Source organism: Helicoverpa zea, chromosome 28 (assembly GCF_022581195.2).
Source record: "Helicoverpa zea isolate HzStark_Cry1AcR chromosome 28, ilHelZeax1.1, whole genome shotgun sequence".
NCBI lineage: Eukaryota > Metazoa > Arthropoda > Insecta > Lepidoptera > Noctuidae > Helicoverpa > Helicoverpa zea.
The window spans coordinates 5,765,470-5,788,887 of NC_061479.1; the positions used below are offsets into that span (position 1 = coordinate 5,765,470).

Sequence of the window (23,418 nt, forward strand, 5' to 3'; positions counted from 1 at the left end):
ATGACCCTTTATTTCATGAAAATACATAAAGGTAATCCATAAAATCCACCCTCCTCCACATCTTTTAGTGTTACAAACTAAACTAAAATATATACACATAGGTATTAAAAAAGTAGTCGATTTTAAAAGCCCATCACTACATGACATATTATTGACAGATCAGTTTTGATTGAAAAATCCTCGGTGTTTGGGTTTCCATTTCGTTTTTCCTGATAAATTGCAAATTACAATCAAGATAAATTGTAAAGTTACATTAAAATACAAAGCAAATGACTCATTTCAATCAGTTAGCATTTTGACGCCGGTTCGTAGAAGATGGCGTGTCTAGGATGGTTGGGAATTGTGTTTTTAATTGGCCTACCGTACTTGTGTTTGCAAGAAAATATAAACAAAGGAGAAATTATATTTCATTACAACAACACGTGAGTTCTTTTTACTTTTAATTTTACAAGTTAATGCTGCCAGCCTCTTGGGCACGCTCCCAATCGACAGCGACGGGGACGAATTTTTTAATGCTTTTTAGTTTTTGGTTTCTTACTGGAATAATTTTTAATTTAAATGTAGATAGTTGTAAATGTGTTAATAAATAAAAGCTTTTAGTAACGCCAATAAAATTAACAGTCATCATAGTTACAGCTAATTCTGAGCACTAATTTATAAGTAGAACTTACTTTTTGCTTATAAGTTTTTTCTAAAAATAGTATGAAGTTGTTACTTACTTGCTAAGCAAGCAGTTACTTTACTTACTGTCTATTAATAACACGTAAACAAATAGCTTAGTCAGTTAGAATGGTATTGTTTTGTACTGAGAATGCATCTTAGCATTTTTACAATTTTAACAATGCCATATTGGTAAGTTCTAAATTATTTAGGTCTTTAATAAACTGAAAATTAGTGAAATATTGAAGACATACATCTTATAGTGAAAAAAAACATTATAAAAAAATAACATTTCTTAGACAGAATATAGCTACATAAATCTTATCTAAAGAACCCAAAACTACTGAAACAATTCCTAAAACTCTTACTGGTAGGAATCTACTCAATTCCTGAGTAACATAGGCTTGATCCCAGTATGGGCAGTAGTTCCCACAGATACGGGCCAAATTGCAGGAAAATAGCTAGTTTGCAATAAAATTACAGACCTGTCTAGTGTCTATAATGTTTTTTAAATTGCTAGTGTACTTCGAAAAAAGGCTTTACAACTTAAGGCTACTTTTTATCTAGGTGCGCAAAGTAGTTCCAAGGAACTCAGAAGAAATCGCTGGCATAAGCATTTATTTAATTTAAAAAACATTAATTTTAAATATAATAAAAAAAAACAAATGACAATAAGTATTGACGGAAGCTACGTCCCTTATCAGCATATTGACAATATTAATTTGCTATATTTTTCCAACAAATACATAAAGATTGTATTTTTATCAGTAAGCCTAGCCATTGGACTCATTATTGTTTGATAATACAATAATACAATATTGTTACTTATGACAAAGTAAAGGATAAATTGATGAGTCATTCTTAATGTGTTTGTGGTTGGGGATTTACTACAATAACAATACTTCCCTACTAATATTATAAATGCGAAAATAACTCTGTCTGTCTGTTACGCTTTTACGTCTAAACCACTGAACTGATTTTAATAAAATTTGGTACAGAGATAGAGTTGACCTTGAGAAAAAACATAGGATAGTTTTTATCCTGGACTTTTGAAGAATTCTCTTGGAAACGCGATATAACCGAACTCTACTCGGGCGAAGCCGCGGGCGGAAACTAGTATAATATAAGAACAAGTCTTAAGCTCAAGCTCAAAATCGTTTATTCAAACTTAGCTGCAAAACAGCATCTTTTTAATGTCAATATTTTCATGAGACAGTCCCTAAAACGCCCACCCGGGACGAAGATGTGGAGTAACAAACACCACAGCATTAATTAAAATTACTATAATTGCCATTTTCAATGTTCTATTTCTATGCTGTCTTTCTAACTAGAGATAAGAATTAGATATTACTTGTATGGAGATAATGCCAAAACTGTGAATGTGTTTTCATCAGTTAAAGTCATCATCATCATCCTCCTGCCCTTATCCCAATTTTAATTGTGGTCGGCGCAGCATGTATTCTCCTTCCGTACTCTTCTATCTGCTGTCATCTCACAAGTAACATTCTTTCTTACCATATTGACTTTCCCACAATCCATCCATAGTATCTTTGGTCGTCCTCTTCCTCTATCTATATCATTTCAAGTATGTTATTATTTTGTTATTACAGATATAAATACAATGTACCGTATACAGTGTCTGTCAACAAAAGTACGGAGTATATCCTGGAATTTGCTGGAGTAAGTATATTTATTTTGAAGATAATTAGCTATCTAATATTTAAATGGCTGAAATAATTGTAGTAATCATCATGCCTACTTATTGCCATCCACTATTGAACATAATCTTCACCAAAGAGCATCAACCATCTTGGTTTTAGACAGCATGCATTCCTCCACAGCCCGCAATTTTCTTCAAATGGTTTCTCTTCTGAAATACCAGTTATAAAAAGTTAGATACGTCACAAAAATAGAACTCTTGAGATTGTTTTTCACAAATACACTGTTCTCAATAGAACAAACAATTCGTAACAGAAACTCATGAAAAAAGAAACATGTTCTCTATGTAAAGCTTGTTCTGTTTTGTGTTTTTATGCGTCACAAACGCGAATAAACGTTTGACTTTGACTTTGAAACTCATTAAAAAAACATAAAAGAATGAGTTCACAACGATGTGCGTAATAAAGTTCTATACAAACTTCAAACAAAACTAGTACTAACTTCTCGCCAACAGATGATGCTGTACTCAATAACACATTTACTTGCAGGAGCTGGAAACGTATGACACTCCGGCCAGGGTGACCGTGGCCAGCGACTTCGCTAATAAGACTTACCCCTTGTTCATTACTGCTAGACAGCAGAAAGGTAATTTTTGTAGTATATGAATACAGCAAAGAAAATTTTCTTTGGTATATACTTTAAGTTCGTTTTTGGAGAGGGGTAGTTTTCACCCACGACTTAGAAGAACTCCTCTCCATATCTTTGTAAAAAGCTTATCTGTGTACCAAAATTAATTTAAATCAGTTACAGTTTTGGCGTGAAAGCGCGAGAAAGTTAGGATTTTCCTCATGAAATCTTAACATTTTACTGGTTTCCTACTAGCAATTGTTTTTTATGCTCATTCTAAGACAGTCCAAAGTTTTATATCAAACTAGCCTTTTATCCACGTTTCGTGAAAACTACCGCCCGACCGAGATTCAATATAGCCTGCCTATGTTACTCGGGTAAAGAGTGTAGCTTTCCAACAGTGAAAGAATTTTCAAATGGATTCAGTAGCTTTGCAGCCTTTTTGGGTACAAACAAAAAAGTTTTCCGTTTTTGTTATATGTATTAGTATAGAATTATAGATATTGATATTTAACCCCCATTTTTCCATAAAACTCCAGGGGTATTCTCCTGGCAGTTACCCATGATAGTCCAGACTCCGATCAAGTTGGAACAGTTCACCAACATATCCAGGACTCTATGTCCTCACAACAATATGTTTACGGAAGACGAAGAGACTTGCGGTAAGATAGTTACCTGTTTTTTAAATGTAGGTTAAGTTTCTTTTTGGTTTTTGTAAAAATAAAATTGGTTGGTTGATGAATGTGCGTTTATGTTTTAAGCAAAAGGGTCTGTTTTTGGGGTCGCCAGATAAGTCAATTTATTAAAATAAAGTGGTAATTTTTTTTTGACGTTCAAAAAGTGCTGTTTTGCAGCTGATTTTGAGTTGTTATGATAATAAATATGAAGGTTTGAAACTCCTTCATTTTAATGGATTTTAATTATCTGGCACCCCAAAAGACATCGTAAATCTTAGCTTATTTAATTAGAGCTTTACGTACCTATAGATATTTAGACCTTGAAAAAATATTTTCGACTTTTTTGTCTTTTACGACTTTTTCGAGTCCTCCGACTTTGTTGACTCCCTTTTAATTTAAGTTCTCTTTCTGTTCACGCTGTCTTAGTCAGTGGGAAAAGGATTAAAGTCTACTGTGGTCCTCTCATACGTAAATATTTATTGTTATAAACCATTTTTTTATATAAATAAATGTATAAAATATATATTTTAATATTATTTATATGCTAAATTGGGATTTAGATGTAAGCATGAAACCGGGTGTTTTGTAGTTGATATTTTTCCCTTGAAATACACAACAGCTTTATTTTCTTAAGAACCTAATATAATAGTTATATTTTAATGACTTTAATCGGCAGTGGTCATGGCACAGTATAGCGGCACCGCAACAGCACGGCTCCACACCAGCATTTAAGTTGTCATTCAATTTAGAGCATTAAATCTTGTATATTATAATATATTATTATTATTATTTCGTAATGTCAATATGAAAAAGCCAACGGCGAGCAGTCAGCGCGCTTGCCGCTACCACACAACTCGACTCGCCGCCCGCGTGCTGCAAGCGAGCGGACCTCATGCGTACAGCGCGCTTGCCGCTACCACACAACTCGACTCGCCGCCCGCGTGCTGCAAGCGAGCGGACCTCATGCGTACAGCGCGCTTGCCGCTACCACACAACTCGACTCGCCGCCCGCGTGCTGCAAGCGAGCGGACCTCATGCGTACAGCGCGCTTGCCGCTACCACACAACTCGACTCGCCGCCCGCGTGCTGCAAGCGAGCGGACCTCATGCGTACAGCGCGCTTGCCGCTACCACACAACTCGACTCGCCGCCCGCGTGCTGCAAGCGAGCGGACCTCATGCGTACAGCGCGCTTGCCGCTACCACACAACTCGACTCGCCGCCCGCGTGCTGCAAGCGAGCGGACCTCATGCGTACAGCGCGCTTGCCGCTACCACACAACTCGACTCGCCGCCCGCGTGCTGCAAGCGAGCGGACCTCATGCATACAGCGCGCTTGCCGCTACCACACAACTCGACTCGCCGCCCGCGTGCTGCAAGCGAGCGGACCTCATGCGTACAGCGCGCTTGCCGCTACCACACAACTCGACTCGCCGCCCGCGTGCTGCAAGCGAGCGGACCTCATGCGTACAGCGCGCTTGCCGCTACCACACAACTCGACTCGCCGCCCGCGTGCTGCAAGCGAGCGGACCTCATGCGTACAGCGCGCTTGCCGCTACCACACAACTCGACTCGCCGCCCGCGTGCTGCAAGCGAGCGGACCTCATGCGTACAGCGCGCTTGCCGCTACCACACAACTCGACTCGCCGCCCGCGTGCTGCAAGCGAGCGGACCTCATGCGTACAGCGCGCTTGCCGCTACCACACAACTCGACTCGCCGCCCGCGTGCTGCAAGCGAGCGGACCTCATGCATACAGCGCGCTTGCCGCTACCACACAACTCGACTCGCCGCCCGCGTGCTGCAAGCGAGCGGACCTCATGCGTACAGCGCGCTTGCCGCTACCACACAACTCGACTCGCCGCCCGCGTGCTGCAAGCGAGCGGACCTCATGCGTACAGCGCGCTTGCCGCTACCACACAACTCGACTCGCCGCCCGCGTGCTGCAAGCGAGCGGACCTCATGCGTACAGCGCGCTTGCCGCTACCACACAACTCGACTCGCCGCCCGCGTGCTGCAAGCGAGCGGACCTCATGCATACAGCGCGCTTGCCGCTACCACACAACTCGACTCGCCGCCCGCGTGCTGCAAGCGAGCGGACCTCATGCGTACAGCGCGCTTGCCGCTACCACACAACTCGACTCGCCGCCCGCGTGCTGCAAGCGAGCGGACCTCATGCGTACAGCGCGCTTGCCGCTACCACACAACTCGACTCGCCGCCCGCGTGCTGCAAGCGAGCGGACCTCATGCGTACAGCGCGCCATAGGCGTGCTAATTACGCGCCGACTCCGAGCCGGCAGCGAAACAACGTCATTGCGTCGTGTTCAATCATAACTGTCTTAAAATAATATTGAGTTTGCGGTGACAGCAAGCTTACACCTCGCGGCCGGCGCGCGGACGGCGAGCTGGCACCTTGCGGGCAACGCGTAGTTAGCGCGCTGGCAGCTAGCCGTAGTCTTAATTCGAGGCGACGTCGTGCTGCAGCCGTGCTGTTGCGGTGCCGCTATAATGTGCCATGACCTTTACAGTGTAATTTACACAACATTGCCAAAAAATTGAGAACTTATAGTTTTTGTCATAAAACGTTTTTTGCACTGTAGTAGTCAGACCAAGGGGCTTATCATAAGGACAACTAACTGATTGGCCGATTATTATTTAGGCTCAAAAGTAATCAGTCAAAATGATTCGTTTTTAGACAGTAGCTAATCTATAAGTATGTTTTTTATGCAAGAAAGAGACGATATTTTTTACAATTTAAATTAAAAGCTATGTTTTAGTGATATTAATACAGCATAATATATATCAAGTGTTCCTACTAATTGTGAGCTTATAATAAGCCCCCCGGCCCTAAGACTTTCATATTTGATAAAAAACTAGTCCGATGAGACATTATTAAAAAATACCTTAGTTTCAAACATGGACCTACACAAATGGTCATAAAGATAAAGATAAATTTATATGTTAATTTTATTTGTTAAATATATATTATAATATATTTATGTCATTAAATAATAATAAATAAAGATTCAATTAATTGAAAAAAATATATAATAAAGACTTGACTGACAGATCGGACAAGGTTTTTTTCCAAACCCCTTCACAATTTAGCCCAAAAAATCTCAAAATTAACCTAAAAATCTCTTTCAGACGTTTCTACGCAAAACACGCCGATTATCCACTTAACATCATCATCCCCAGACTCGATAGACGTCACCATTTTGGTAGAAACGGTCACAGATTTCTTCGTCCGACTAAATTCTACCACGAATTTAACTACCACGCCCAGTCAACCTATGTATTACTTCTTTCCTTTTGACCAATCAAATGACCTTGACTTGTCTTACCAACATGCAAAAAGGAAGTATATGTGTGACCATGAAAGTACGGGAGAATATTCGCATTTTCTACTAAGAACTAATTTGGAAACTAGAAGTTGGCTGTCTAGACCCAAAAGTGTGATAGTCATGATTGAGTCTGATGATGATATTTGTGCTGTGGTTTCTATACAGAATTTTTCGGTAAGTTTTTTTCTTTTTTATATTTTTTGCAATTTTGACCTTGAGATGACCTTGACCTTGAATTTTTTAAATTTCAAATTGCATTGCAGTTTTGATGGTACTCTAATTAATTTGTTTATTTTCAAATCAATTGAGTGTAACACCTAGCTTTCTTTCGCGATTTCGAAAAGAAATTACATATTTTTTGTCGAAATTGGCTGTCCTATTTAATCGCGAAAGCATAACATTCATCTAGACAGAATTTCTTTCATATGTTTTATTTAAGTTTAAATGTTTTTTACCTATTATTTCATTTTTATTTACAGTGTTTAGGAACTATTTTTGTACTACTAATGGTCTAACTACATATTATTATTTGTTTGCAGTGCCCAGTTTTTGACAACGAAAGAGATATATTATATGATGGATACTACCTTACAATGACTAGAAGAGGCGGCATCACACTCACTGTAAGTATTTTTCTGTACTTCTATGCTAATAATATTTAGAAGATATTTTTAATTGTACCTATTCGAACTATTAGACTATTCGAACAGACAACAGATTTGAAATTTTTTTCACTGTTTGGAAGCTAAACTATACAGGCTATATTTTATACGAATACGGGAGGGAGCTCTCCTGGGACACGTTAGAAGCCGCGAGAGATAGCTTTATTTCATACTGGCTGTTTTCTAGCAGTTTAACTCGCACGCATTCCTTCCCGTGAAAACAACTGCTCGTACCAGGACAAAATGAAGCTTCCCAAAAATGAAATAATTTCTCAAATCGGCTCAGTAGTTAAAGCTTCCAAAAACGTTTTTTTCTTTTTTACCATATTAGTATAGATAACAGTTAAGCTACTTCACAGTGAAACAAAGTGTAAATAAACAAACAAACTAAAACCTCAATTTACAACAATAATAATTGTTAATTCTGTTTTTTCTCCAATTCCAGCAAGACACATTCCCCATAGGTTTCTACATAGTGTTCATAGTGAAGACTACGGACGAGGATTGTTTGGACAAGGCCAGTAATGCCACTTTGCCGCAGCTGGCTCAGTATATCGGATGGACCGAAACGGAGCAAGTTCGCCTTGTTACGAATGATGGACGGGTGAAGAATTTTAGGTGAGTTTTTTATATAGATCATTATATCATATCATCGTTGTTTTTCTTGGCAGTTAGAAATACTCTTACGACGTTGTACTTTTCTGTCAGAATAATTTGTTATTTATGAAAACAGTGTGATTTCAATAGTAAAAATACTTGCAATTATAATCCTTTATATGCTTTTGTTGCAGTTGAGTAAAAAATAGGTTATCAAAAACTTTGTAAACTAATAAAATTGTTGGTATTTTATATAAAAATTAAAATCCTGTTCTTAGCCATTATGAAAGTTGGACCAGAAACCCATTTTCACTTTTCATTCTAATAATATATTGCTGAGAAGTTAGATTGTTTGAATGCGCTAATTTCATAAACTTCTGTATTCATTCCAAGTATTCTTTCAATGTTAGATAGCACACACACTTATCTGGGTGCGCAGAGAAGTTCCCATGGTACACGGGTGAAACCATACGCGGAAGCTAGTCATTGACATTACGATTCCAAAAACTTCATTTTACACACACCAACATATTACAGCAAACTTAACAACAGTTTCAGGATAATACAAACAATATCCTACCAAGACTACGCGATCGCGGCGGGCGCGGCGCTTGCGTTTTTCAGTTCATTCTACATCGCGTTTGTGATCGCCGTCATATGCAGGAGACGAGTGCAGGCGCATCATCAAACGATGCATGAGGAAGGTGGGTAGTAAGATATTGTAGGTTTGAAAATATAATAAATAGTGACAAAAAATAAAAAATATTAAAAAAAAAGACTGAAAAGGTAAAAAAGAAGAAAGCGCAGTGTATTTTAACAAAATGTGGACAACTAGTCAAGTTCATTAATAAGATGATGTTTTTTTCCGTAAAAATATAGTGAAATATTTGAATTGGTACTGTTGGGGTGTCAAGCTCTAAACTCTATTTCGATGTAAAGACTGTAATATTCACAAAAAAGTACTGGCCGATAAATGCGCACAGTAATGGTAGGTGAGCAAGAGTGGCGGGCGCGGCACTCGCGTTCTTCAATTCGTTCTAGATCGCTTTCGTAGTGGCCGTCATATGCAGGAGACGAGTGCAAGCCCATCATCAAACTATGCATGAGGAAGGTGGGTAGCTTGTTATTGTAGCTTGAAAATGTCACACACAAAAAAAAAATACTCCTATGGTCATCTGAATAGATTTTTTCGAGTATGTCGGGGTCGGCTTCCGGTCTTACATGGTGCAGCTGAGGAGTGTGCCACAAGGAGTGACTGCCTATCTGACCTCAAACCACCTGTAACAGATTTACCCGTGACTACCAGTAATGAGTGCCCAAGATTTTCAAATGACTATTTATCGCGGGATACTCCGTCCCGTCTGTCTCTGTCTGTCTGACAACCATTTTTACCAAAATGGTTATCGGGTTGCTCAGTTAACTAGGTTTCAAAAATTCAGATATTCAATTGCTCTATCAGGCATAGTAATACTCAGGTGCATCCTTTTAGACTGGAAGCCGACCCCAACATAATTGGAAAAAAAGCTAGGCAGCCTTGTATCTGAGACCTTAAAAAAACTCCAATATTTTCTGCCGTCCACAGAAGGTCTAACCCCCCCTCTGACGCCACACGACGTGACAAACGTGCCGACAGCGCGGCGACGTCACGTCAACGTTGTGGACACGAGCGGCGAGAGCACGTCACGACAATGTCTAGTCGGAGACGGGGATGTGTATAATAGTGGGAGGACAGGTAAGACAATATACCCCCCCGTCAATAGGTCTAACCCCCCCTCTGACGCCACACGACGTGACAAACGTGCCGACAGCGCGGCGACGTCACGTCAACGTTGTGGACACGAGCGGCGAGAGCACGTCACGACAATGTCTAGTCGGAGACGGGGATGTGTATAATAGTGGGAGGACAGGTAAGACAATATACCCCCCCTTCAATAGGTCTAACCCCCCCTCTGACGCCACACGACGTGACAAACGTGCCGACAGCGCGGCGACGTCACGTCAACGTTGTGGACACGAGCGGCGAGAGCACGTCACGACAATGTCTAGTCGGAGACGGCGATGTGTATTATAGTGGAAGGACAGGTAAGACAATATACCCCCCCTTCAATAGGTCTAACCCCCCCTATGACGCTACACGACGTGACAAACGTGCCGACAGCGCGGCGACGTCACGTCAACGTTGTGGACACGAGCGGCGAGAGCACGTCACGACGATGTCTGGTCGGAGACGGCGATGTGTATTATAGTGGAAGGACAGGTAAGACAATATACCCCCCCTTCAATAGGTCTAACCCCCCCTATGACGCTACACGACGTGACAAACGTGCCGACAGCGCGGCGACGTCACGTCAACGTTGTGGACACGAGCGGCGAGTGCACGTCACGACGATGTCTGGTCGGAGACGGCGATGTGTATAATAGTGGGAGGACAGGTAAGACAATATACCCCCCCTTCAATAGGTCTAACCCCCCCTCTGACGCCACACGACGTGACAAACGTGCCGACAGCGCGGCGACGTCACGTCAACGTTGTAGACACGAGCGGCGAGAGCACGTCACGACGATGTCTGGTCGGAGACGGCGATGTGTATTATAGTGGAAGGACAGGTAAGACTATATCCCCCCCTTACAGAAGGCCTTAAATTATTTATTTGCAATCGTGTTTGTAAAAGTATTTAACTTATTTAACTACTCCTAGTTAAGGTACATTGGATTTGGTCTTAGATAGTATGTTTAAAATAACTGCCATGTCATTTCAAGCAGTTTTTTTTCTCAACAACTAACTTTGTTTCTCCGAATTCGTCCACTTGACGCAGCACACAGACAGAATAGTTTATTTATTTATTTTCAACGTTACAACCACTAAACCGAAACTAGAAATCTATATATATAAAAGAAAGTCGTGTTAGTTACACCACTTATAACTCAAGAACGGCTGAACCGCAGGCACGGCAGGGAAGTAGTTTAGAGCCAGGAGAAGGACATAGGATAGTTTTTGTCACCATCCGCCTACGGGAAGCAGTTACCTCGGGACGCGGGTGAAACCGCGGGCGGAAAGCTAGTAAGTTAATATATCCCGGAACACATTGCTATTAAAATAATATAATTCTTTTGTCTTTCTATGTTTCTTCTAATTTTTATTTATGTAATATTTTTCTGTTAGACGGCAGTTCATCTTCCGACACTGAGTCTGATTTCTCTACGTTAGACGACGTGAACACAGACAAGGATATCTACAGGCTTGGCGGGAAGCTGTGTGTCGCCAACTTGGCTAGGTGAGTTTCATAGTCTGACACTGTCTGATTTTATATTTGAGCTTAAGAGGTCAAGTTGAGAAACTTCGGTATGGCTAGAACCTGGTCACAGTTTATAGGAATGACCTTAAGGGATAGATTTATTTGTTGCTTAAGGTGAATGTTAATAGTAGCGGGAAATTAAAACTATAAATGTTTTACCTAAGTTAAAATCACATATAAGAAGCGTGATCTTATTCGCGCTTATAATATTCCTCAAAGTAACTTTTGATGTCTTTGTTTTTCTCCAAAATTTATTTCAAATCAAAGTTAATTTAAATGTCATATTTTTTAACTAAAGTTTTTCTAGAAAACATTTAAATTGGAAGACCTTTGTAGACACGCGAACCTTTAAAATGCGAGTGAATTCACAGAAAACATCTATTTATATCACTTTTTTTTTCAGATGTCGTCCACGCGTCTTGTCAGCTAGATCTAAGATGTACTTGTGGAACGTACTCACGGTGGCCGTGTTCTATACGCTACCTGTTATACAACTTGTCGTTACGTACCAAAGGGTAAGTAAAATATACTACATTAATGTCATTTCGGTTTTGACCTTGACCTTAAAAATTTATACCATGTATGTGAACCATATACTCCATTTGGGTAGGCATTTAACTAAAATTAAATAATCAAAAGTAATAATCAATAATCTTGATAGAACCTTTTACACAAGTACATATTAAACAAATGAACTACTGCTGAAAATATTGGTTCAATTGATTAACAACATCATGACGTTATAATTATAATTGTATTTACATTAATTTTTTACTGCATTTTATTTTTATTTAAAATTATATCAAAATTGTTTAGAAAAGAAGAAAAAGTGCCCAATCAAATGGAATATAACTTCCAAAAATACGACCAACCTAACAAGTAATATGTGCATTTTAGAGAATGAGCTGTTTTTTTTTAGCAGAATAACCTTACAAAGGTCTACTTGACTTAGGAAATAAGTCTCCGCCTCAAAATAGCATCCCTAACCTATTTAATAAACATAAGTGGCTTAGGTTTTTAAAGTGAGCTTGACCTTCAAAAATAACCTTGACTTTCAAAAATAACCTTGACCTTTCAAAATGACCTTGAATTTTATTTCTTCTCACAGCTTCTGAACCAATCAGGGAATCAAGACCTGTGCTATTTCAACTTCCTATGCGCCCATCCACTGCTGGTGCTATCAGACTTCAACCATGTGTACTCGAACCTCGGCTATGTGTTACTAGGCTTACTGTTTTTGATGCAAGTCTGGAGGCGCCATAATACTCATCAGAATAAGACGCCGGCGCAGGTGAGTTAAAATGATGGAGTTTATATACTGGAAAATGAAAGAAACGTCATGTGTTTTTCATTATCAGTTGTTCCATGGTCCCACGTTGTCCCAAAGAATTCGTTTATTGTATTTTACATATATTGACATATTTTGACATATACGGAAGTTATTTGTTTAACCGAGTATCAAGGGGTATCGGGTTGCCCGGGTAACTGGGTTGAGGAGGTCAGATAGGCAGTCGCTTCCTGTAAAGCACTGGTACTCAGCTGAATCCGGTTAGATTGGAAGCCGACCCCAATATAGTTGGGAAAAAGGCTCGGAGGATGATGATGATTTGTTTAACCGAGTACTGATAGTATCCAACAGCTTGAATTTTCATTTAATTTTGAATAATCTATACTAATATTATAAAGAGGAAAGCTTTGCTTGTTGGGTTGTACTGGATAAACTCAAAAACTACTGGACCGATTTTAAATATTCTTTCACCATTAGAAAGCTATATTATCTGTGAGTAACATAGGCTATATTCTATGCCAGTGCGGGCAGTAGCTCCCACGGGACGCGGGTGAAACCGCGGGAAAACAGCTAGTATAATATAAAATAGATTTGGTAGTATGGATAAAATGGAATTGATATTTAGTATGGAATAAGGTCCGAAAGCAATTTAATGCGCCTTTGACAGGATATTTTATCGAATATACTGTACCTATCGTTATTGACAAATAATTTCAAATATATCAGAAGGCATTTATACTAAACGTTATGACTAGGTTATCTAAAACATGAAATTTAAGGTTTTTTTTTATTCAATATGGTTATTCTGTTGCGCAGAAAGAGCTAGGCATCCCGCAGCACTTCGGTCTGCTGTACGCGATGGGCATCGCTCTCGTCAGCGAGGGTCTGCTGTCAGCAGCATACCACGTGTGTCCCAACAGCATGAACTTCCAGTTCGGTAAGTATTATATTATATACTCATGTAATTTTAGTTCTATGTCTAATTATCATCATTCTCCTGCCCTTATCAAAATTTTATTTGTGGTCGGCGCAGCATGTTTTCACCTTCCATACTCTTCTATCTGCCGTCATCTCGCAAGTAAAATTATTTTTAGCCATGTTGACTTTCACACAAATCATCCATCGTTTCTTTGGTCTTTCTCTTCCACTATATCTGTTCACGTTCATACTCATCACCTTCCACACAATATGGTCCTCATTCCTCTGCATCACATGCCCATGCCATACTATGACAGTCAGTTTTCACAAACATTTTCAGTTATCAGTGCCACTTTCAAACTTTCCTCTTACTTACCTATTCATTTCTCTATCTATCCATTCACATATCACCACACACGTATGTAGACCATGGGAGTATCCCTAACGAGTTTACCAAGCTATAATTTTCCGTGTGAGAGGAGGCCTGTGCCCAGCAGCGGGACGGTAAAAAACAAAAAAAAAGGCTGTAACAGGAATTTTTAGATCTCGAATATTGTTAATATTAGCTTTTTAGTCAGAATAAAATAAGTTACAAACAAAGGTGTAAGTCCTTTGCTGTTACTTCTAAAAACTAAAAAAAAAGCTGTATTTTGTACTTTTCAAAAGTCATAATAAAAATTGTCTTCTCTTACAGACACATCGTTCATGTACGTGACATCCGTACTGTGCATGGTTAAGATTTACCAGTCACGTCACCCCGACATCAACGCCCGAGCCCACGCCACCTTCGGCGTACTCGCGCTTATTATATTTATTGGTAAGTTGTCCAAAAAGTCGTGTTGGCCTAGTGGGCAAAGAACCAACCTCTCGAGTATGAGAGTGTGGGTTCGATTCCAGGTCAGGCAAGTACCAATACAACTTTTCTAAGTTTGTACGTACTTTCTAAGTAGTCTTAGACACCACTGGCTGATAAAAAGGTGAAGGAAAACATCTTGAGGAAACCTGGACTATAAAGTCTGAAATCAGCAACCCGCATTGAGCAAGCGTGGTGATTAATGCTCAATCCTTCTCCGTGTGAGAGGAGGCCGCAGCCCAGCAGTGGGACGATAAAAAGGCTGTAACAGTAACAGTATGTAATCATCATTCTCCGAACCTTTTTCCCAACTATGTTGGGGTCGGCTTCCAGTCTAACCGGATGTAGCTGAGTACCAGTGTGCCACAAGGAGCGACTGCCCTATCTGACCTCGTTAACCCAGTTACCCGGGCCAGTTCGTGTAATCATATCATCATATCAGTGTATATACTATCATCATATCAGTGTATATGTCACCGGAAAATAACAAAACTCGCCAGTTGATCAATTTTCTTGGTAGTTGATCAACTCTCGGAACATAATAAACGGCATTTGAAATGGACTATTTAAGTAACGTATGTATTTTAGTAAGTTGATTAATTTACAGCGTGCCGTTAATTAATCCATTTAATTAGTCCATTTCAAATGCCGTTTATTATGTTCCAAGAGTTGATCAACTACCAAGAAAATAGATCAACTTTCGAGTTTTATTTTCCGGTGACATACTACCTACCATCATATCAGTGTATATACAGTCACCCCATAGACCAGGAGTACATAAGAGGAGTACATAAGAGATGTACATAAGAGAGTACATAATAGAGTACATAATAGAGTACATAAGAGAGTACATAAGTGGAGTACATAATATAATACATAAGGCGAGTACATAGGAGAAGTACATACGAGGAGTACATAAGAGGAGTACATAAGAGAAGTACATAAGAGGAGTACATAATAGAGTACATAAGAGAGTACATAAGTGGAGTACATAATATAATACATAAGGGGAGTACATAGGAGAAGTACATAAGTGGAGTACATAAGAGAAGTACATAAGAGAAGTACATAAGAGAAGTACATAAGGGGAGTACATAAGAGAGAAAATAGGTGGAGTACACAAGTGGAGTAAATAAGAGAAATACATAAGAGAGCTCCACCTTAACTCAATAGTAATAAGTACGATTTTCCTATACCACTGTTACCGCTGACCTGAAGTTGACTGTACATAAGAGAACTATATAAGTATAGTATAGTTTTAAGCTAACTCAATTATTTTTATTATATCCCAGGTCTAGTAGGAGTATTAAACGCGAACTTCTACTTCTGGATCGCGTTCACGGTGCTGCACCTCGTCACCTGCCTCATCATGACCTTCCAGATATACTACCTTGGACGGTTCCGACTTGGTGAGTGAACGAATGACTTATCTGATTAACAATTATTGTATGTACGAGTATTCATATACTGTATAGAAAAAAAAGTTTGATAATTAATAAATAATTGTCCAAATTTATTCATTCATTAACTTATTTTTTTAAGCAGATGCATAACATTAAAATCGTAGTTCAGAAACTTCATCAATATCGCGTTTGCAGTTTCAAATGCTATTTATCTTACTTAATATTAATTATTTCTTCTTCACCTCGAAAGTGCAACAAATTCATGGAAATAGTGTAAAAAAAACGTAATATGGACACCTGTATGTACCTATGTGCAATAGGGTTGTTTCCAATTTTCGGAAATCTATTTAGATAGCTTCTAAATAATTTTAAGATCACCCTCTCTTTCATTTTTTGTTTCAAATCTTTTTATTTTTTATGTATTACATTTTTTTCTATTTCTCTTAAAATATTGCTCAGAAAACGCTAGATCACGTGACTGTGACGTCAACGTTCTCTGTTCATTCCTTTACATTTTAAAGCACATCTAACGAGAAAAAACTAACATACCTAATGGATTTCTCAATTTTAATAATGTATTTTTATAAAATAGCCACAAAAACTATAATATTTTATACATATAGATTTTTTTATACATTTGCACTAAAATAAAATACCTCAAATGTTTTGAGTTGTGTACGCGGACAAATGAAACGGTGCAAAGAAACGTAAAGTTTGTGTTTATTTATATTGAGGTTATGTTTGTGTCCGCGTTCGAAAAGATTTGATGCTTTTTCAAAAAACTTAAATTAAACTAATGTCTACAAGGTTTGTGTTGTGCGAGACTGTGGAAATACGACCATTAGTGCTCCAAATAAACTGTTCATCCACGTTCCGCTGAATAAAAATCTTGGTTATTGGCAAAGAATTGAGCGACCATAAAAGAGTCTACTCTTGGCAGATTGGAACTATCAGCTTTCATAAATCCTTTCTCCATAATTCTTTAGCAGTTGTATCACTTAAATGCAATTAACACACAGAACTTCACAGAAGCAAATAAACAAAACATTAATTCTGAGGTTATTTCGATATATCTGTCACTGTCAAATACTTGTCATTGTCAAATATAGAAAGGATGACGTCATCGATCTCTACTCGTCGTTTTTAATGGCGTGACGTCATAGGCTCTAAATTAAAATTTCATAAATTAATTAAAAAATATATGGTCAGTTATAAATAATATAATATAGCTTATCGTGTTTTTAGTTTTGTGAACTTTCGGTGCATTTATTTATTTTTGACTAAATGAATACTAGGAAACAACCCTATTGGAAGAACATTTCAGTACAAAAATAATGTATCCTGAAATTTATATTTAATAAATTATCTTTATTTTTGGCCTCATAGGCCTGTAGTATCTGGCTTTCGAGCGCGAACACAGCATTTATGCTGAAGGCTGACTTTGTCGCAAAAATATTAAAGATTGCGGTTTTTATTTTTTTTAGATATATTTTCTTCTGTATTTTTTCATTATGTGTTGTACCTCTATTTTGTATGAATAAATGGTTTTTCTCACCTTCTTTCTCCACCAGACGGCGGTATAATCTGCCGTGCAGCCCGCGAGCTGGTCTCCCGACCCTTAGCCGCCATCACGCCGACGTACTGCGGCCGCTGTGTGCTGCTCATCATTGCGAACTTGGCGAATTGGGCTATCGCCGCTTACGGGTGAGTTCCAAATCATGTTTGTGTATTATGCAATACTTCTACACAATCCCGGGACTATCCCGGGATTCCGGTATTAACAGTTGCTAATCCCGGGGCAATCCCGGGATCCCAGTATTAACTGTTGATAATCCCGGGACCCCGGTATCCCTGGCGGCCATCACGCCGCGATGCGGCCGCTATCATTGCGAACCAGGCGAATTGGGCCATCGCCGCTTACGGGTGAGTGTACCAAACTTCATATTTTTTGCATACCATAACGTTAAAATGATGTCACAAGGGGCTTAAAGCTGGGCTGCGGGATTGTTCGAGGGCTGCGGGATTGTTCGCGTGAGTTACCGCGACCCTGGTACATACGCGGCCTACGACGGAACACGACGGTTTTTAGTCAGTAAGAGTCTGACACTCCCTCACCGCTGCTAACCCACAGCGGGAGGGGTCATTTGATGATTTTTGACGTCGTTAAAAAAAAAGTGGCTTAAAGCTATGTACATATTATGGAACCTGTTAGGGCACAGCAAAAACAGGCGGCTGCCTTAGAAATCATGTTAGAGGTGTATTAGGCGTCGTCCTAATTGACAGCGATTGTACGATGACACGATGCGTTCTCGTCGTTCGATGAGTTCAAATATACAGATTTCATCAGAGTGTCCTATTTGAACCTCGCAAGTGAGATAGTGAGATCGTGAGATGAAAAACGCATCGCGCCATCGTGCGATCGCTGCCAATTAGGACGACGCCTTATGGCTGTAAAAACGGGAGCTGGCTAAGTAACAGCTATATGTATAGATCGATCATAAGATTACGCCATGCTTGTCACGGTCGGTCCGTGGATGGGTGACCATCTTTCATGTTACGGAAGGCACGTTAAAAGGTGGGTCCCGGCTGTCATTTGAACATCTTTGGCAGTCGTTACGGGTAGTCAGAAGCTAGAAAGTCTGACAACCAGTCTTATCTAGGGGTTATTGGGTTGCCCGGGTAACTGTGTTGAGGGGGTCAGATAGGCAGTCTCTCCTTGTAAAGCACTGGTACTCAGCTGCATCCGGTTAGACTGGAAGCCGATCCCAACATAGTTGAGAAAAGGCTCGGGAGATGCTTTATCATAAAGTTAAGCAATGCTTTGCGCGGTCTGAGCGTGGATGGGTGACCATCTTTTTTTTCAGAATACTTTAATTTAAAGTAGTAGGTCAAACAAATGTCATTGAATAATAACAAAGAAAGTCTGACAACCAGTATTGCCAATTTTAATTTTGAAAATGTACTGGTGTTGCCTGTATCCATTTTTCACAAATATTGCCAGCCTTCAAGTTTATTTTCCCACATTGAGATATTGTAATTTTTACCGCCGTTTTTCCTCAATGTTGCTGCATATGTTGCCCCGCAGAGTTGCGCAACACAGCCGCGACTTCGCGTCGCATCTACTACTCGTGCTGATGAGCAATCTGTTTCTCTACACGCTATTCTACATCGTCATGAAGTTATTACATCGAGAGTCTATACGGTGGTACAGGTAAGAATTATTTGTTATTTTATAGTATTTATTTTTCGTCAAAATCGCTGTTACTCCTCACCAATCCCCTCGTAATACATATAGAGAGTTGTTTAACACGTTCGCGTGAGCAGTCTCATTTTTAAATGTTGGTACTGTGGCGCATCTTTTTCCCATACAAATTTAACCAAGTCTTAAGACGTCCCGCCGTTATACGTAGTCTTATAATCTGTTTTATGTGGCGCAACGTTATTTCACGTCCAACGTCTATAAACGTTGTCGCCACCACATAGGTCTGACATGGTCGGTCAAAATAAATATGACAATCTAGAGGCCATCGTACGACGTTGCGCCTTTTCATACTTATATCAATACCACGTTGTAAGACGTTGCTCACGCGAACGTGTTAATGCTGGAAGGTAGCAATTAGGTAGCAACTCTTGGTGAAAAACAAATTGGCAAAAGTGATAATTTTAGATGCTGATTATCTTCAAAACCACCAGGGTAGCAACTAATGGTAGCTGGAAGCAATTAGGTAGCAACTCTGTATATGTATTTCGAGGGGATCGGTGAAGAATGACAGTGATTCTGACGGCAACAGCCTTAATATTATATGAAATATGTACATTGAGAAGTAACATTGAAGTGAATAAATGAATTCGTCAAAATTAAAGGCAGTCATCGGTTAACTAAGATTTACATTCATATCAATAACTAATATTGTTTTTAATTTACAGCTGGGTGTTCATAGCGATGACATACTCCATATGGTTTGGATCCAGCTACTTCTATTTAGACCAGAACACTAATTGGGCGGTAAGTTTTATTACAATCTAATTCTTTATTTACTTAATTTTTACTTCAAGTTTTTTTTTAAACATTTTCAAAAACAATATAATAGACAGTAAAAAAATATTTATTTTTAGTTTATTTATTTTGTAAAAACTACCTGACTTTTAAGGCCCGTGTTTCCTTAGACGTTTCCTTCACCTTTAATCAGTTATTGGTGTCCAAGATGTACTCACCATCGGCCTAGCCTTTTCCCAACTATTTTCGGATCGGCTTCCAGTCTAACCGGATGCAGCTGAGTACCAGTGTTTTACCAGGAGCGACTACCTATCTGACCTCTTCAACCCAGTTACCCGGACAACTCAATATAGTTATCGGCACGGATATTGAGCCCTGACCTTCACCAGCGCAGAAGCGATTTATTGGTTTATTGCCTTAAGTGTACAGTGCGCAAAGCGATCCCCACGCTTCCGCCGAGAGCTCAATATCCGTGCCGGTAACTATATATACCTATTCGTAAGACTGGGTGTTCGATTTTCTGTCTTCTGACTGTCCGTAACGAATACCTCTTACTGTACCTTAACTATTTGTAGAATGAATTTGACATATTTTTTATTTAATTTCGTTTCACAGCTAACCCCAGCACAGTCCCGGCAAAGCAACCGCCAATGTTCGCTACTCCAACTATATGATTCTCACGATATTTGGCACTTTCTATCTTCAACCGCCATGTTTTTCTCATTTAACATGTATCTAACTATTGACGATAACCTCTCTAGAACGCCTAGAAATAATATCATGGTATTTTAAAAACATGGTATTTTAAAAAAAATTAAAAATTTGAAAGTAATGTTTTTGACCGATTTCATAAAAAAGAAGGTTCGCAGTTTGGCCGCGTATGTTTGTTTGCCCGCATAAAAATTTTGAAGTATAGTTATCGGCACGAATCTTAAGCTCTGACCTACATCTGCGCAGAAGTGATTTATTAGCAAAGAACCAATCCCGAGTGACGGCTATGACGCGATGCGCTGCGGGCCAATCACCGCTTTAGCCCGCCCCCGCGCCTCACTTCATACCACAAAAGGGACACAATAATTCACTTCTGCGCAGGTGAAGGTCAGAGCTCAAGATTCGTGCCGATGATTATACTATACTGTTTTTAACCGACTTCCAAAATAAGAGGTTCTACATAAGTTTGACCATTTTGTATATGTGTTATATTTGTGTGTGATTACCTCGCGTTCGGTTGAACCGATTTTGGTGAGGTTTTCAGTATATTATTATTATTTGTCAGTTTTAAGTGTATTCTTGAAGTCGGTATGATTTTTCTGAAAAAATATTTTTTTTGGTGAAGTTAAGTCCTGTTGATCGGGGTTTTAATATAATGTGTGATAGTTTGGCAGTTAAATTATTGTGGAATTTTAATTGTTTTTTGAATGGGGTATTTACCCAAAATTTAGGGCTAGTTACCCTTGATAATAAGGGTAATTACCCCTAAATATGGGTAAATATCCTCATAAAGGTTGTTTTACGTAGTGAAAAAAATTGGCTAGTTTCTTAATTTTATTATGATTGAAGAATATAATTAAGTTGTTCGTAAAATATATGAAAAAAGTGTCAATGTGTTAATTTTGAAAGAAAAATTCCGAATCCATGAAGTATGTAAAATAAGTACAGCTTCAAATAATTATGCCATTCTGAACTTAGCTGCGCAAAAGTCAAAATATGCTCAATGTTTGAAAATGTCCTCTTAGCCGATTCGGCTACGGCGGCTGTTCTCATATAAAGAGATCAGTCAGCTGCGCAGGACATATTATAGTGCACGAGCATTTGCGCAGACACAGGTGCACTCACTATTCCTCAAAAATGTTTGTATCAAATGGCTGACTTTAGAAAGGCATAATTATTTGTTGAAAACTGTACCAATGTGTTCCTATTAATGTATGTATTTTTTAGTGATATAACGGTTGATATTTATAATTCAACTGTTTGTAGAATAAATACGATAATTTGACATATTTTCTTTACAAATTCTGTCGAATGGTTATAAGTTGTAATATGACATTAAAGGTATGTGCTATTCTTTTAACCGACTTTGCAAAAGGAAGGAGGATTTCAATTTGACCGCGTATATTTTTCTTTTTTTAGGTAGTTCCCAACTATTATTATAAATAAAATTCCCATGACATAATTGTGTGCTCAAAAAAAAGTATTTTATTGATAACATGAATATGTATTACGATGATTCGACTAATATGTTTCCGTAGCTTTAGTCGACTTTTTAGTTTTTAGACGAAAAGTAACGTTTTTTTTATATTTTTTCTTTTTAAATGTATTTTTTGGGTTTATAAAAAAGTAGGGTTTTTTTATTTCAATGTTTTTTTTTTATTATATTTTAATCTAAGTGCAAAAACATGGACTCGAAGCTAACCATGTCAGATTTGAGGTTCTGATTTCTGACAGAGATGTAAATGAACTATTCTATGCTTGAATGAACGTTTTAATAATTAATAAAAGCGAATTTATAATTTTGAAATGTATTTAGTTGTGTATTGATTACTAATTTAAGTTATTTACAGACAAATATGATCTTTGCTTGCAGTGTGTGAGAAAAATAGTTTATACGTAGTCTTAAAATAAATTATCACTCCATAGATTTTATTATAACCTAAATATTAATAAGTGAAAAGTATTGAACGTTTTAAATTAAACTAAGCTTCCCGTCACGCCTTAGTAATTTTATAAATTGAAGAGTTTTTAGTCGACCATTTCATTTTAGGCGATTTTTTCGAGTCACTAAACGTATAAGTTGATTTTTAAAATAAGCATTAATTTATAGTTTTTAGTAAGTTTTATGATTTGAGTGTTTTTTATAGTGTTGTCGCCTAAAATATTCGAATAGTCGACTAAAATTTATTCGATTCAACACCAAAGCTTGATGAGTCAAAAAATTATCAATTAGTGAAACGAGGTGCTATGAAATTGTTAAATTAATTTTTTTAAAAATTATAATAAAAATGTCTGCTTGTAAGCTTGTTTGTAGGACATTATTACAGTTTAAATAAATATCGATTTTTGTTTTAATAAATAAAAGTATTAAAATAATTATAGAAAGCAGCTCTTTCAAAAATCTAAATATTGTTCACGCTCTGCAATCTTTAGAAGATGCACTTTACGATTAAAAAAAAAACATAAAAACAATATTTGTCTTCAAGTAGATATTGTGTGACTCTTACACTCCTTACTATAATGCAATAATTTATTCTAAGATTATATCAATGTTTTATGAAGTTTTAAAACCATTGAATTATGTTTAAAATCACCATATCATCACTTGTCTAGCCTTTTCCAAATTCCTTCAGTTTCGAGTCTAAATGGGTGCAGCTGAGTACCAGTGTGCCACAAGGAGCGACTGTCTATCTGACCTCCTCAACCCAGTTACCCGGGCAACCCAATACCC

General features: G+C 38.4%; 1 protein-coding gene and 1 long non-coding RNA gene across 3 annotated transcripts; one reads left to right on the plus strand and one right to left on the minus strand.

The window, feature by feature from the left end:
• Window positions 1-170: 170 nt before the first annotated feature.
• LOC124643746 (SID1 transmembrane family member 1-like) lies at window positions 171-20,980 on the plus strand. 2 transcript variants are annotated; one of them, XM_047182808.1, is made up of 19 exons: window positions 171-422; window positions 2,271-2,340; window positions 2,868-2,964; window positions 3,486-3,608; window positions 6,766-7,136; window positions 7,502-7,585; window positions 8,070-8,242; window positions 8,774-8,925; window positions 9,804-9,953; window positions 11,385-11,496; window positions 11,921-12,032; window positions 12,626-12,808; window positions 13,622-13,742; window positions 14,418-14,540; window positions 15,869-15,985; window positions 17,551-17,683; window positions 19,065-19,190; window positions 19,907-19,985; window positions 20,592-20,980. In XM_047182808.1, exons 1-19 carry the CDS (start codon window positions 316-318, stop codon window positions 20,766-20,768), a joined length of 2,610 nt encoding a protein of 869 aa, XP_047038764.1. In that variant the 5' UTR covers window positions 171-315; the 3' UTR covers window positions 20,769-20,980. The 2 variants fall into 2 exon arrangements, with proteins under 2 accessions (XP_047038764.1, XP_047038765.1); XM_047182809.1 differs by lacking the exon at window positions 9,804-9,953 and having other exon boundaries at window positions 20,592-20,974.
• Window positions 1,928-2,722, minus strand: LOC124643747. The gene is made up of 2 exons (XR_006985981.1): window positions 2,453-2,722; window positions 1,928-2,231 (listed from the first exon to the last, which is right to left on the minus strand). It is a non-coding gene; the product is annotated as an uncharacterized LOC124643747 (long non-coding RNA).
• Window positions 20,981-23,418: the final 2,438 nt, after the last annotated feature.

Coding starts and splice junctions, on each gene's coding strand:
- LOC124643746 (XM_047182808.1), top strand. CDS start 316: ATGGCGTGTCTAGGATGGTTGGGAATTGTGTTTTTAATTGGCCTACCG. Junction 423..2,270: donor ATATTTCATTACAACAACAC/GTGAGTTCTTTT, acceptor TTGTTATTACAG/ATATAAATACAATGTACCGT. Junction 15,986..17,550: donor CCTTGGACGGTTCCGACTTG/GTGAGTGAACGA, acceptor TTTCTCCACCAG/ACGGCGGTATAATCTGCCGT.